The 16,045-nt window shown below is 48.1% G+C and overlaps 1 protein-coding gene and 1 long non-coding RNA gene across 15 annotated transcripts in view; one reads left to right on the top strand and one right to left on the bottom strand.

Annotated features, from left to right (window-relative positions):
- Nucleotides 1–1,913: 1,913 nt before the first annotated feature.
- Nucleotides 1,914–5,143, bottom strand: LOC137863443 (uncharacterized). The gene is made up of 2 exons (XR_011100898.1): nt 5,015–5,143; nt 1,914–2,115 (listed from the first exon to the last, which is right to left on the bottom strand). It is a non-coding gene; the product is annotated as an uncharacterized lncRNA (long non-coding RNA).
- The window catches only part of CAPN6 (calpain 6), a 61,915-nt gene continuing 47,984 nt past the window's right edge, over nt 2,115–16,045 (top strand). Inside the window, exons 1-3 of one of the 14 annotated variants that reach the window (XM_068696513.1) lie at nt 2,115–2,799; nt 10,026–10,080; nt 10,930–11,100. In XM_068696513.1, coding sequence (XP_068552614.1) covers nt 10,936–11,100 — 165 coding nt within the window. In that variant the 5' untranslated portion in view covers nt 2,115–2,799; nt 10,026–10,080; nt 10,930–10,935. The other 13 variants (XM_068696507.1, XM_068696518.1, XM_068696512.1 and 10 more) reach the window with 13 other exon arrangements.

Here is a 16,045-nt window from a genome sequence, read left to right as displayed (position 1 = left end):
CCTTGCTATCACCTCCTTCTTTGCAAAGAGAGTCCCCAGGAGTAACTAACTCTCCTGGATCAGGTTTGGGTGGGGAAGAGAGAATCGAGCTTGGTTCTCGGTAGCAGTCCCTTGTGGTTATCGGCAGGCATGTCACAGACTGCCCAGATGGAGCAGAGATCTCTGTCCTCCTGCAGCTGTGAGGGGCTGTGGGTCAGGCACAGCTGGCCAGCAAGGCACTGATCCGGCCAGGTGCTGCAGGGAGTGAGGGACGATCACTGCGGCTGGGCTGCAGGCCCGTGGGGTGCTGGAGTTGCTCATGGGTGTGGGGTAATGCAGACAGCAAGGTGCGGTAGGGGAGGGCAGGCATTTATGGAAGCATGACTGGATGTTGAGCGTGTGCTGAATGTAGGAACGTGTGAGAACCACTGCCTCATGATGGAGCAAGTTCTCTTGCTTACTTGTGCTGTGCTGTGTCTTTACACAGCCCAGTTCTGCGCCTGCTGAGGGTGCAGGAGTGAGTCAGGTCTGGCAAGCAGCAAGTCTAGAGCAGGGAGAGTGCAGGCACTGCTCTGCGGGATGGTAGCAGGCTGTGCCAAGCAAGAGACAAGGAATCTGGGGATGCCTAGAGGTGCAGCGCGGTTACTGATGTGAACCAGCTCAGAGGAGCGTGTGGTGATGGTGCTCAGGATACCTCTGACCAGGAGACTAAAGGCTGCCAGCAACAACAACCAAGGATTCCAGGGACTGTGCTGAATGCCAGTTTGAGAGACCTCTTTCCAGACCGTGGCAGTGTCTCTGTGAGTGCTGTGCACAGCCCCACTGAATTACAAGCATTTTCTGCGTGGTTCTGCAGTGAGAGTAGAGCTGTCTGCCTGCCCTTGGTTGCCTGCCTGTGTGGCTCATCATGCTTCCTTTCTAAAGCAATTTTTGTTTCTAATGAGACTTCCAGGAGAAGCTCCTCCTCAGCCCAGACAAATTACATATAATTCTTGGATTATGGCACCAGATTTAATACACAGAAAAGTTCTCATCATTTTGTTCCACAGTGGATCAAAGGCAGCTACTGTGAGAACATGTCTATGTAAGCTGTGAAAATTATCAGCTCACAAAAAAGGAGAATTTCGTTGTACTCAAGTGTGATTTTTCATATTCTTCCCTCAACTGTGCAAATGAATCACAGCATGCGTGGTATATATAGGAGGACGTCAGTTTTTTATTATGATTTAGACTCTAGTCTGCTTGCTCAATCACAAATTGAAAACACATGGCTTTATTATGTAGAGCTTTTTTTTGCACATTAAATGCTAGAACTGTAGTGGCAGATTCCAGGAACTTTCTGTCCAAAATTGAGCATGCCTTCAAAAGGAAGTTGGGTAAGTGTTTTATAAGAAAGCAAACAGTCCTGCAGCGAACCTTACAGGACATAGATTTATGGTACTACTTAACGCTTTGTCTTCAGAGTGTTTTCTGTATGTAACTCTTCCCCTGAGACCCAAACTCCTTTAGGCAAGTAGAAGATTTTTTTAATAGCAGGGATTGGGAGGAGTAGACCTATTCAAAAACTGAGATTGGCAATGCTAAAACGGGAAGGATTAAATGGAGGAAGCAAATTGGGGAGAATATTTACAACTGATATGAAAATTTGCAATGAATTTTTAAATGGCACTTGTTTAAGAATTGGCCTACATTTACAAAAATATAAATAAAAGCTCCATAAAGGTAAAAGTAAGGATTTTACAGTCATAAATGAGAAAACGTTCATGTCAAGTTAATCTAAATGAATCCAAAATTAAATTAGGGATTATTGGATTATGCAGAGAAGTTTGTTTCACCAAAACCGCTTTTTAATGGGAATTTATTTTTGACCTTTCTTTTTTATTCTGCCTCAGCACAGGAAAATGTATTATTTTTCCCAAGTTCTAAACATGAACTGATGTATTTTCCTTTATTATCAGGCTACAAGAAGCAAGACTGGACAAGTGCTTGAGTGATCACGGGCAGGTTTGTGACGTCTCAGGCATCAGAGAGCACAGCCCAGGAGCAGCTCAGCCTCCCGGATGGCTCAGGACCTCTGGAGTCCATTCTGTGTCTCTCTCAGACCAGACTTTTTCCCCATTCAGGTTGTTTTCTCCTCTGAAAGGGAAATGGGAATAGCAAAATCAGGTGCATTCTAGACTCTGAACAGTCAAGCCAGGAGGAAGTACTCGGCAGTGTGCAAGAGCCACTCCTGAAGCTGCTCCGGGCTTGCCACAGCGCTGAGTGGAGGGCACAGAGCCACCTGTTGGGTTTTGCTGCATCTCTTGATCTGCAAACCCCCATCCAACTGCAAGTCCCTCAGAAGCCCTGTGTGATGCTTCCCCGTGGTCTGGACGGGCCGTTACCAGAAGGGACGCACTGAGGCAAAGGCATTGGCACTGGCTTTATGCAAGTGGAATACAGTGTGCAGCCTAATAAGGAATATCATGTTTTTCATGATTCGCATTAATCTGCCCTGTTTTCCATAGAAAAAATGCCTGCAACTCTTGCCAAGCGGCCTTGTCTCGTCTCCTCCTTTAAAAATTCGTTCCCGGCTACAGCCACAACTGCAGCTAATAGTTTACCGGGAATAAACAAGGCTGTGCATTTTGGGTCAGCTCAAATGGTTTTCCGGTGTCCCTCGTGACTCATCTCTGGAAGGGTCATCCTGAAATACACCCCTCTACTGATGTGATCTTGGTACAACCCAAAGAGTTTCAGGTTAAGAAGCTGAGGGGCTCTTTTTCTGCAGGAGTGATTCTAGAGTTTGGTGTGCCTCAGAGCAGGACCGACCTCAGCCAGGTAAGTGCCAGAGGTATCGTGTAAACTTGTAGCTACTTGATGTGCACCAGGATGAGCACTTTTGGACTAGTAATTAGCACAGTGAGAAAATGCTTTCGTCTACTGCAGTAATGTATATTTCTTTCAGAACGTGGCATCTTGATTGTGTGCTAACACCGAGCCAAGCACTCATTGTGATTTATTGCAAACCCGTGCTTGCTCTCATTTCTTCTGGGATAGGCAGTCTAATGCTAACGCAAGTATTTTCTCTACAGGCATCATTAGCAGTTACACCAAATAAAGGGGCCAGACTGATAAAGCGTGCTTTAATTTCAGTGCTCATATAATTCCATTTTTCAGACTGTTTCTGATCTTCTGAAATAATGTCAGTGCTCACTGCAGACTCTTTCACTGTGAAATTCAAGTGGATATTTTAGTCATTTGATTTTATTTTTGTGAAGGAGAGACTTTTATATCGTGTCTAAAATAGCAGATAAATGAAGACATAAAATAATGGAGGGGGCTGATAGGGAGTTACCCATTAATTTGCAATCCCAGACCTCTTCTGAACAACCAACTTTTATGACAAGGCAGAATGGAGAGAAATTGGAATGCTAAAGAAAGTTGTTTCCCATGGTTTCAGCACAAACGCACGGCTGGAACAAATCGGCTGACGCTGTTGTGAGCATTTTCTTTACAGCTTGTTATAGATCTCTTGACTTGATGTAACAATCAGCACCTATCATGTAATTTCGAATTCAGAACTGCAATTGTACCTCTCTGTAGTTAGCTGCAAAGCTGGCTGGTTTTAGGGCTACAGTGGATGCCACTGAAGGTTCTCTGTTTTAAACGTATGCAGGCACCTGTGCAGTTTGGAAAATCCTGTCTGCCTGCATATTCTTAAAAAATGAGGCCCATAGCCACTTTGCATTGTCGCTTGAAAATCAGTACAACGAGATGTGTTTTATTAGCCTAGCTGAAGAATCCAGACAAAGGTCAGAGCCTGTGCAGTGTACACAGGCCCAGCCAGGTCTCCTTTCACGAGGGAAACAAAGTGGCACCAATATTAAGCAGGTGGCAATTTCTGTCCTGAATCAGAAATGATCACCCTGAGCGTTTGCTGCAGAGTGCTGTTAAAAAGTAGCACGCACTGACTGGGTAGCACAGGGCTGTCCAGAAAAGCCTTTCTCTGTGTTGATCTGTAAAGCTCTGCGTTTGTTCTCCTGCTGTCACCCCGGCTGCTCGGAGTCAGAGTCCCATAGAGCCCAGATGTGTGGGGTGTTTTGAATGTCTGAATGCTGGCTGAGCTCTAACAAGGGGCTTGGACATCTGCATCGGGACATAGGCAGAATGCCGGTGCCTCGAGGCTGAGATGTGGTCAAAAAACCTTAACTCATGCTTAGCAGGACAGAGCTGCTCGCTGCCTTGAGGATTTCTAGTTGTGGCTGCCAACCAAGGCCCCTTGAGTAGGGGCAAGTGTGCAAGAGACCTTCCAGGAATTTGCTCGTTACTCGTGGGCAGGTCTTGGAGTCACACGAAACACAGTGGCAAAAAACTCCAGCGTTTCTCTACTTTGGTTGGAGGCAGCGGGGCAGTTACACCCCTTCTGCTTGTGCCAGATGGACTCCTTCCCTCACGGGCACAGCCACCTGTAACGCAGCCTTCCTTAGCGGTTCTTTGCTCCACCTGTGCAGCCCCAGCACCTCCAGCTCACGCCCTCAGCCCCCGTTGCAGCTGTGCTTCTCACCAGGGGAGGAGTGACTGCAGCTTGCAATCAGCCCGCTCCAGAGGAGCACCGAGTGTTCGTGTTGCCTGAGCTGTGACTCCAGCACTGCCTTCCTGAACGGTAAGAGCAGGGTTTGCCTTTCTCTGACCATGAGCTGACTACAGGAGAGAGGGCAGGATGATGTTTCAGCAGTGCATTTGTAATTCCTCATTTATTGCTCCTGCAGCTGAGCGATTACCACCAACCTGTGGCTCGGCACCTCCCACGAGTCACTGCTGCCATGTGCCAGCGCTCGGTGACTTGGAGCTGAGCTCTGTCCCCTCGCCACCACCACACAGGCATGCTAGTGGTTGGACAGGCAGCTCCATGCAGGGCTCATGTTTAAGAAGGACAGGGGGAGCGGCGTGCGGATTGCAAACAGGGAAAATAAATGGCAGGATTCCTGGTGGAGCCCCTGTTCAGCTCCTGAATCTTTTGTAAAGGCAGGCTTGGTCTTGAACCTTCACTTACCCTCCTGAGCCGTCCTGCTGGGCGTAGGCTTTGCAGTACGAGCTGCATCGTGGCTCCCAGCTGAAGTGCTGTCTGAGGTCTCCCTGTCCTGCTGAGTCTTGTAGAAAAGCCTAGCTGAGCACTATCGAGCTGCAGTAGAAGAGAAGGAACAAAGCTTTGGTTTGTAGCCAGGTGATTCTGGAGCTCCTTGATGCCATCTGTGAAAGCAAACAAGTTGTTGCCAGCCCTGTTCCTGATGCCTGCTTATTCTGCCCTGAATTTCTTCTTAGAAGTGATGGGGTGTGCACAGATGTTCTCAGCTGAAAACATGTGATGTTTTCTCTCTCGATTCTAATACTAAGTATGGCAAAACAGGGAGCAGAACAATGCTGGCACCTTTCTGTGTACATGAGAAGCAAAATGCTCGTGTCTCGTTCCCACAGTGAATTCCTGAGCTGAGCTGGACAGAGAGACTTTTATACATCTGTTAAAGTACTGAGTTACAGAGACCATAAAATAGTCAAATTAACCTTATTTTTCTTGAAAAATCCAAAAGCTGAATGAGAGAAGGGGGCAGATGTGACACCATCCTGCTATCCCAAAGCACCCAACAAAACTTGGTGCTTCATGCAAGCAGGCAGAGTGCTGCTGTGAAACAACTGAGAAGCCCCTGGACCATGGTTGTTAACAGCAGACCTGGGAGCTGTTAAATGTCCTGTGCAGCAAGTTTGATGTGAACTGGATGTGCTTTTACTTCTGCAGTTGCATATCAATGCGGTACAGCTTTAGTGTTGACGGTAAGCTTTTATATAGGCTTATGCAGAAGAGCAGAGGATAGATACCCCATCTACAAGCCTAAAGCCTGCCAGTGCAGCGTGTGTGTTGGAGTGCTCAAGCAATACAAAGGAGCACGTTTCTCCAGTAGCTCTGTTTGATGTTATGGGCAGTGATGCTTCTGATGCAGCAGTAGGAAAGCGATGGCCAAGATCACGAAACCGCAGTGTACACAAAGTGGAAGTTTTGCAACTGCTTTAAATTCCCCTGCACTCTTACTACAAATCTGCAAAGTCACTGCTTTGCGAAGTGACTGTTCTGTGCAGAATGAGAAGGAAATAACCTTTTCCAGCTGGAGTCCTGGAAGCGCTTTCAGCTTTATAGAAAACCAGTTCAAAGTCATTTAAAACTTTTGGCTGCAGGGCTGCTTTTTTGGAGACAGTCCCTGATTTGATTGCTCTGAAGCAACCTAGGAGTTTGGAGGAGGAGATGTTTGCAAGAACACTAAACAACTGTGTTTGCAAACAGTTAAGCCCTTGAGTGCCTGTGTTGCTGTCAGCCCAAACAGTGGCTCTGAGGCTGCGTGACAAAGCGGGATGGAAAGAAGAGAGTTTGGAGCTGGGAGCTTTTGCACAGCGTCAGGGCAGGCTTACAACCCCAATCTCAAACGGGGAACCCACGAGCCAGCTGTCGGTTGTTACTGGTAATGGTAATACCACTGTTGGCAGGAACCAAAAGCAAGCTCAGTACCAGCAAAGGAATAAAAATCCTAAAATTATGGCTGTACCCCAGCATGGTACGGCGTGTGTACCGTGGGGACACCCCTATGTGGCCACCCCCAGCTCCTGCAGCAGCAAGGATGTGACCCCAAGGCTGGGGTGTGCCCGAGCTCGGGCACTTCCATCTCAGGGGCTGCTTGCTGGAAGGAGCAGCGTCTTGTGCTGCCGTGGAGTTACATGGCAGTGAGAAACTTACTTTGCCCTTTTAGCCCTCGCGCTGTGATTCTTTGTCTCCTGAATCCTGCAGTCAGAGCAAACAAGCGGCCGCGTGGTGATGCGGAGAGCCGAGCCCTTTGCTGGACGAGGAGCTCCCTGTGGAGCAGAGGGCTCTCTGCAGCTGCTTGGCACTGCTCGCCTTGGAACCGAAAGCTGAGCTTCTTGTGAAGGCGAAGCCAGCCCCGGGCAGCCCTGCGCCCCTCCTGCAGGGATGACAGTGGGAGGGATGCTTTCTCCTGCCGGCGAGCTGCCGAGGGGTGTGCTTGGCTTAACAGCTTCTCTGCCACTTCGTACTCTGCTGGATTGTTGGTTACACGGGGTAGCAGAAGTGGAGGAGGTGACTTCTTCTGTTGGCTTTCGTGTGCTTGTTGCACGAACGTGAGGGCAGCCAGGGTGTAATTTTTGCTCGCCTGCCTGGACAGTTAGCCAGCCTGGCTTGTTGTGGATCTCTGGTGTAGCAGCTGGGGAAGAGACCGCTCAGGACAGGAAAATGTGAGTGTAAAGAACCCTGTTTGGTAGGGCTCTCCGGGCTGGGAGCAATGCTTGGAGCTCGTCCTCATACCTCGTGAAGAACTGTGTTTCAAGTGAGCGCCCCTTCCATTTAGGGCTGCTCAGACTGCCAGGAGCTGGTGCTTGCGACCATGTCAAACATGATATAGCCACAGCCTGCTCGCTCCAACAGGGGAAGCATCTCTGAGTGTCAGCTGGGGGTGAAAAGGCAGTGTTGGGGTGAGCAGGGGAGGTAGGTGGAGCCTTTCTGAAATAGGGACCCGCAGGGACTTCACTTCGCTGTTGTGCTGAAGGCCTTTCTCTGAATTGCACTGGAAAAGGGGGGTAGAGAAAGTTGTCAAAGCTCAGTGGTTGGAAGCGGAGAGGTTGGGGACCTCCCGTACTGCTGCTGGGACTGAGGGGCTGAGGGGCTCAGAGGAACGTTGGGATCAGCTGTGGGGGCTCAGCTCAGAGACTGAAAAGGATGAAAGAGCAAACCCACTATTTGTGTGTTCAGGGAAAGAAACAAGCACCAAAAACCTAAGAATGTCTGACCTGTAGAGCCGTTTCTTTTTTTTTTCTTCTTTGGCTGTCTCTTTCCCCTCCCCTTGAGCAGTCCCTTCCTCGTGCCAGAGCTGCAGAGGGTCTTCAAGGCGTGGTGCAGTATTTTAGGACCACGCTTCTCAGCCCACGTTACTGTGCACACAGCTCCGTGTCACATGGCAGCGCAGGGAGCCCTGCAAAGAGCGGCTGCCAAGCCCTGCCTCATGTTTTCCTCAAGCACAGCTGCACATTGTGAAGGTCAGCAGAACTGAAGGTAAAGCTTTGGAGGAGAAGGGCAGGGGGAGGCTCCCGCTGGGACCTTGAGACTGGAGGAGGGAGCGCTGCTGGGAGCCGTGATGGTAACCGAGGGGCAGCACCTGGGGCCGGCTTCAAAGCTGGGCCTCGCAGCAGGAGCCAGGTGCTTGCTGCTCCTCTCAGCGTGGCCGGGTCCTGCTGGGGGAAACCCCAAGGAGAGGAAGGGCTCGTCTTCGTCCTCAGTGCTCGGACCGCCAGGCTGTTGTAGAAACTGCCTTCGTCTCCTGCACTGTGCACTTCCCAAGAAGAACAGGAGGAAAAAAAAAATAAAAAAGAGAGACTTCTATCATGTTTCGAAAGGTTATTTTGGGGTTCCTGCTGCGCTGCAGTGGGTTTCTGCTAGCTCAGCAGATAGTGGTGGGATTTGTGTGCAGCTCTGGGTGTTGTGGGTGGGTGGAAAGCAGTTACGGGTCCAGCTGAGCCCCTCACGGCTCAGGCATTTGCTCGGGATGGCCCAGGGAGCCCAGAGGGGGGCAGCTTGGCAGCCTCCTCCTCCCATGTTAGCGTCCCCTTGCCAAGTGCTGCCTGGAGCCCAGGGTGAGCAGGCAGCGGCTTGATTTCGTGTGCTGAATTTGGGGCCGCAATCAGCGCGCTGTTGCGGGACTGGGTGTGTGGGTGTGAATCCTGGAAGGGTTGTGTTGCAGTCAGCAGATAGAGGGGAGCCGGGGGGGGTGAGCTCACTGACAGCACATCTCGCTGCATTAGGCAAGGACAGCTGAAAGCCTTATCACCCCTGGGCCATTTCAAAAACAAGCGTATCTCGCAGATAGGCTGGGCTTAGAATCTTAGGTAGCTCCTGGGGGATTTTTAATAAGCAAGAATGGCAGTGATAGGAGATAGTCCAGCTAATCTGGGTAGGATACAGACTAATTTTTGCTTTTGTCCCTGAACTATCTGTGTGTAATTGACAAGTTGACTTCGAAGAACTGGTTGGAGGGGGGAAGCAAGTCTCTCTTGCGTCTTCTTGGGAGGCCATCTGCTATGCAAGGTGCCTTGTGATGTTTTGGGGGGTTAAGTAACAAGAAAATCAACTTTAAGGAAATCATTACAAGTGGGATAGTGTCAGTGAGCTGTGTTGGTTTTGAGCAGTTCCTTTGCGTACAGTTTTATTTTACTGAAGCTGTGTAACTGTTTCTAAGGGACTCTGTGGTCCAGTTCCAAAAGGGGAAGCCTTGTCCAGGCTGAAGCTACAAGGAGTTGTTCTGTCCATTGCAGCAGTATTGGAATTTGACTCAAAGTCATCTCAGTCTTGATGTGTGCAAACTTTATTTCTGAAAGTCCTAATAGAGGACGGAGATTTTACCGGACTGGCATTTGAAGAATATCAGGCACAGGCTGGTTCTTTGTCCTGTCGCTTTGCTGTGTAAGGTTCTGCTGATAGGATTCAGGTGGTACTGACTGGCAGATTACTCTGTGTGTGGTTTGGAGGCTTTGGAATGGCTGCAAGAATGGCAACGAGGTGGAAGAGCACTCCTGAATTCTCTCCTTCCCGTGAGTGAAGGCACAGGAGCAGCATTTCTCATCCTTGAAGGGCTAATTAATTCTGGGGCAGGGGAAGGAGTGAGTGGAGGGAGGGCAGGTTTTACAGCCATCCCTACGTTATTTTGGCCACAGCAGCTTTCAATCACAATAGATTTGACATTTCCAAACATTTCTCAATCTCTGCATTTCCCCTGCTGTACTCACGTGCCTGCTGGGAAAGGCTTGTGCCTAGCTTGGTTCAGTTTCCTGCAAACTTGTGGAATCTCATCCAATTTGGATTGCGAGTGGCTCATGGAGCACGGGCTGGGATCCCTGCAGCAGGACACAGCGAGTAGGCTGCTAGGGCAATGTAATACCATGCTCCACTGCTTGCATGTTGTTTAGCCCTTGTGATCTGCCAGGATGATAACCTGCACTTGTCTTTATTGCTGTAGATACCCGAAGGAAGGGGAATACATCTCTAACCCGTAGCAGGAAGGGACTACAAAAGTAAGTTCAGATATTCTCTCCGCTCTCTTCAAATAGTACCTCAGAAAAACAGAAGCATCCCTCACATTCCCCAGACTTCACACCATTCAAAATGATTTCTGTAGTTGATTTTTGATTTGTAGAATGATCTTAAGCAACTTATTTGAGCTCTGTGGCTGGGACTGTGAACTTACAGGACTAGATAGTTAGGATTCTTGGAAGCAAGGCTTGGAAGCAAATTGTTTCTTCTTTCTTTCCTTGTGGTTATTTTTTAAGATTATTAATGTTATGGACACTACTTGCAAATATTTGCAGCTTCTGGGAATTCGATTCCCTGAAATGTAACATAAAGATCAAAGACAATGATTCCAGGCAAAGTATGGCCACTTAAATTAAGATGGATAACTGCGGAAATCTGTTTTCAATTTTCTGTAGGCATAAGAGTTGGAGTAGATAATTAAAACTTTAGAGACTAGTAGGAGAATGTAGCAAGAAAGATGGTTCTGCTCTTCACACATAATATAAACTGAGGGACAAGACCCACTCTTACCTTTACAATCCATTAGACAAAGCAAAATGCTCATTGTCCCTCATCTGGATTCTTCAATGCCTTTCCTGATGAGTTCTCCTTAGCCAGAAGTGTCATCCTTTTATTTATATGATATTTATTGTTTTGTTTCATTTAGTCTGCTACCTAGCATAATCTAATTTATAATCTGTTTTAAAATCAGAAATCCAGAACTAATTTTGTTTAGAACAAGTTATGTGCTCTGTTGTCAAAGCCTGATGGGTGCATTGCTATGCGTTATGCTATGGACTTCAGAGAGACTCGGTGATTTACACAAGCCTATATTCATCTTACCTAGACAGAAAGAGATGTCTTCATCAGTTCAGCTCTTCAGAGATCAGAAGTACCACGAGCTGAAAGGGCAGTGTATCCAGCAGGGACGGCTCTTCGAAGACCCCGAGTTCCCAGCCTCAAATGAGTCCCTTTTCTACCAGAGAGCTCCGCCAAAGAAAGCTGAATGGAAGCGCCCAAAGGTAAAGGGCACCCCCCTTGTGATGAGGTGCTGTTTGTGCTGTATCACTCCTACTGTCTTCTCTGTGCTAAACCAGTTATCTTAGTCTATTCTCCCTCTCTCTTTCCTTTCATTTCTTGTCAGTGTGTAGTTCAGACATCAGCCTCTCTGTCCCATTGCTGTCCAAAACAGAAGTCGTGCCTTACTGTATAAGGTGAGAAGGAAGCATTCTGCACAGCCTAATTGTGTGTTTTTTTTTTTTTTTACTGTTGATGGCTCTTTAATAACAAGCAACAATGGGTGGTGACTCCAGCTTCAGTGGCTTTTAATTCAGCCCTCCGTTTAATTAAGAATACCTATCAGTAATAGATCGATAAATAAGAAATATATTCTTTCCGAATATTCTTCATTTTTTGTGTCAGTCTATTTACCACTGTAGTTTTCTGGGTTGACAGAAGCATTTCAGAAATACATTAATCTCTTAATTGAAGTTTCTCTTTATTACCTGTCCCTCTGAGGGCCTGGTGTGCAGGCACAGTAATGGCAGTACAAAATCTGAGCTTTAGCTGCTAAATTTAGTGCTCCCACCATGTTGTCATTTTTTTCTCCTTCTTAGGGAAGATATAACCCTTGCAAAAAAAAACATTATAGAAAATTAGATGTTACGAACTGAATACATCCTCCTGCCTGGGATGCCGGAAGGAAATTAGTCATGCAACTCAATCATTTGTTCATCATAATAGCTTTCCACATGTTTTCAGAGTAACTTGTATCTTATTAAAATGTATGGGGAAAGGAATCCTCACAGTAGCAAGGAGGAGTTGCTCCAATTCCAGGTAGCTGAATTATTGTTTAGATGTATGAATATATTATTTGTAATTTTTCTTGGAGGAGAGAGTAGGAAAAAGATCTACAGTCTGCCCAGCAAGGGAGGCTAGCTAATGCAACAAATAGCCAGGAGCAGTCAGTGGAGAGGCCTTCTTACACTAAAAGAAACTTGGATATTTCCAACTGCCACCGACAGAATGAGTTGAGAGCCCATGTTATCAGCACATACCCACTTTCTGTTCAGGGCAAATGGCTTCATTTTTCTTCCATGGAGAATTAACTTGTGTTTCTAGAGTCTGTTGTCTTGCTCTCTGTATAGTGCTAGAAATTAGAGGACACCATCCGTGTGTGTGGTTTGTTCCCAGGTTACCTCTGTATTAACTATACTGGAACCAAAAAGCCCAACTATGTACGGGTCTTGAGAGGTTTGGGTGAGTCTTGCAGTATGAGGCAGGACACTCCTGAGCTACTCCCAGGGAATACTCAACTACGCGGATGTATAGCTGATGTAGAGAAGTGAAGACATGTTCCCAAGACGTGTACATAAACTTTCTGTGCTGAACTCAACACCCTGTTCCTCTGAGTTTCACAGAGGTTCTAGTGAAAACTCATCAGCAAGTCTTACCTGGAGTGAATGCAGAGTTTTCCTTTATTGATTGATAACATCTCTGATCTCTGCATGGCTGTGTTGAACTTACTGCAGATTTTGCCCTTGACTTTTATAAAACCTGGATTACACCCCGGTGATTTCATACTCAGAATGAACAGCTCGTGTCTGCACACAGCCTGTAATGCTGGTATCTGTTTGCCACTTCACCTAGCATCTTAACGGGAATCAAGTGTCATGTCACTCTCTTCTGACTGTGGTTAATGTGCTGCACGTTTCAAGCTGTTAATATTACTTATATTTGGAGGCTGGTAACTGGTTTGCTCTGAGGTTTCATGCTTCACATAGCTTGTTTTTATAAAGCAGTTCAGAGCCACGTAAAATCATTCTCAACTTTGACCCTGTGGCTTTCCATCAGAGTGTGACCTGTTCTCGTATTCTGCCAAGTGTAGTGAAGAGGACGCTGGAAGCCTGTAGTGAGATGCACACAGTGTTTTTGCTCTGAAGTAGCATGTTTTTGTCCTTAATTTTACACGTCCACTGTTGGGATTAGGATTAATCTTCTGGAAGCACGAACTGGTTGGCTTTTCTAGAAGAGCTGATCTGACAACGTGATCTACCCCACACACAGCTGGGTCTGTTCCTTGTCCTGTGTGACGGGGTGGCAGGGGAGGCTGACCAAGGCTGGGCTGTATTTGCTGGGATAGCATTAGGTTGTTTTTTTCCTGCTGATGTTAATTTCTCGCATCAGCTTCAATAGTGATATTTTAGTGAGCAGAACAAAAATTTTCCTGCTAAGTGGTGAAACCCTGTTTTGTGTCCTCCCTCCATCTACAGAGGCAGTGGGTAGCCTGCCCTGGTGCTGGTACTCAGGTACCGACAGGAACAAGCACTCTCGTACTTCAGAAAGCTTTCTGTGACGCTGTCCGAGCAGCTGGGGAGTGCAGCTTTGTGCGCACAGAGCTGTGGGCTTCCTCTGCAGTTGCTTTCACTGATGCTGGTGTCCCAACAAGAACGTTTGGGGTCTGAGAATCTGCATCTTTCTGCGGTAAAAGCTGGTATTCTAGTTTCAGCTCAGAAATATGCTCACACTTTGTTCCGCCCCTGACTGGCTGGTGTTGGCCAGGCAGACCAAACGCACAGAAGGGCTGTCTGTATGCCCGGGTTTTATTCTGCCCGAGTGAAGAAAGGAGTATTAGAGGGTGAGAGAAAAGAGGAGGAAGGGCAAAGGGTTTCTTCCCCTTTGTTTTCCTCTTTGGATTTGCACCTGCAACGTTATGTCTGTGCTGTTTGCTCATTCCAGTCACTCGCAGCAATAGGTCGTTAACAGCCTGACGTTAATTAGTTGTTTTGCACACGTCTCCTTGCGAAAGCAAACAAAGCCGGGGTAGCGTTACTTCTGTGGCACCCCTGGATTAAGAACCTGGTAACACAAAGGGCACCGTGTAATTACTGCGCGGCCTCCCTAGCACGGGGAGACTTTCCAAGGAGAATTTCCATGCTGGAAAGCTCGTCCAAGAAACGGGAGCGATGCAGGCTGCTCATGGGCACTGCTGGGGCTCGCGTTCCTGGCTGGGGGCGGCTGTCTTCTGCCAGGGGATAGGAGAAGCCTCCTGCCCCCTGCCATCTCTGCTGGCCCTGGGACATCGGCAGCCACCTGTGCTGGTTCACCCCTCACTGAGGGCAAACATGGCCTCTGCGTGGTGCTCCTGCTCAGCACCGGCGGTAGCAGCAAGCAGCTCTAGTGAAAATACCGGGGAATTGCAGTCTCTCTGCTTCACGTATCTCGTCTGCCTGATTTTTAACGAGGTTTGTCTCAATTTTGTCACTGACACGATTGACTTTGCAATGGTATTAACTCCCAAGGACATTTTGTGTTAAGCTAATAGTGGTGATCCTCCAGCCAGGGCTGAAAGAGCCGATAAGCTTGCTGCAGAGATAAGTGACGCGTCAGTTAGGCATTCAGAAGGCAACATAATAGTCTCATCTGACAGGATGAGAATATTAGTGTATGCTTTCCTGGATTCTCTGCCTGACCCTCTGGTTTATAAGCCCTGATTATGCTTTCCTTTGCATCTTTTCTTTATGAAAGAGCTACCCTTGTGTTCTGGAAAGACAGAGCTAGTTCTCCTTCAGTAAGACAGCCCAGAAAGACACTAGCTGAGATTATGGCTGAGCTGCTTCCCAAGAAAACCCTCTCATGTCCCAGACCACAGAAGAGGTTGCTGTTGTGTTTCATTAAACCCCAATAACCCACTGGTGCTGAATCTGACTGGAAGTGGGGAGCTGCATGCTTATGGCCCGCTGCCTGCCCCATGCTCCTAGGAAGACTGCATGAAGACTAACTGGTGGACAATGACCAGTTGGCTAAGGAGCTAAAACATCTTGTGTTTGCAGTGCTGGAAACCTCCCCCACCTCTGTGCCTGCCTTAGAAGACTTGGCCCAGCTCTGGAAGGGAGGGGAGGCTCAGGGCATGCCTGCCTGGGTGTTTTGGCTGGGTTAGCTTTGTGTTTTGCACTAACTTTCCTTGTCCCACATATTTTCCCAGGACAGGATTTGGGGTCACAGTAAGCAGTCCTCCTGAAGGTTTATTAGCATCCCAATCCTCACAAATTTTGCAGAATGAATGTCACGAAGGGCTCAGGTGGTGGTGCTCAGCACTAGGCTGTCAGGTGTAAGCACACCTGGGCTCGATGCCCCTCGGAGATAAGGCATGGCTTGCTCATTTGCTTCCTGTCTCCTCTGTAAGCTGCATTGCTTCAGTCTAAATCTGTTTTCCAGCTTGTCCACGAACAAGACCAGAGACATCTGCTTGTTTTTGGCACTGCCTGTCAGCCTTCAGTAATTTATGCAGGAGAGGCACTGGAAAGGGAAGGAGGGTGGCATGCTGTGTCTGCGTTCGGGTGGCTGTCCCGCAGCGCACTGCGAGCACAGAGCAGAGCCACAGCTCCTCCGTGGTGCTTGGGGGATATCAGTCAGGATGGTGCCTGGGGTAGCACAGAGCTGGAGGGAGAGCAGCGATTGAAGGGGGATGCCACAAACTGCCCTGACAGAGCGGCGTGAGCTCAGAGCAGCTCGGTGTGGCTACATTGCTGCCTTCTGTGTGACAGCCAAATCAGCTTGTAACCCCTGCGAACAGTGGTGCTTCCTTGCTTTGTCAGATTTCCTCCCCACGCCCACAGCTCTCTTGATGTAATGATCACTTGTAGTTCTGCATGCCTTTCCTTCTCCCTTCAGCCTCTTCTTTCTGGTTAAGAACATGGGGCAGGGCCAGCGCACTTGCTTGATGAGAGCAGAGGTTCCTCCCGCTTCTCATCCTCCCCCTTTGTAGGGTCTGATGACTGTTCTCTGAAAACAACTTGTCTGCAAAGCCTGCTGATACATCTGGAACCAGCAGAAGCCCTTTTGTTTTCTGCTTCCCTGCCTACACCCAGAGCTGTCCAAGTTTCTGTACTGCTGGTGGTTATCGACTCTCAAAGTGCAGTCGAACACAAATTGTGAAGCCTTGTGTGCTGTGACATCTGCATTTAT

This window comes from Anas acuta, chromosome 13 (genome assembly GCF_963932015.1).
Source record: "Anas acuta chromosome 13, bAnaAcu1.1, whole genome shotgun sequence".
NCBI classification, from domain to species: Eukaryota; Metazoa; Chordata; class Aves; order Anseriformes; family Anatidae; genus Anas; species Anas acuta.
The sequence above is the reverse complement of the archived record's forward strand: the minus strand, read 5'-3'. Positions and strand labels throughout refer to the sequence as shown.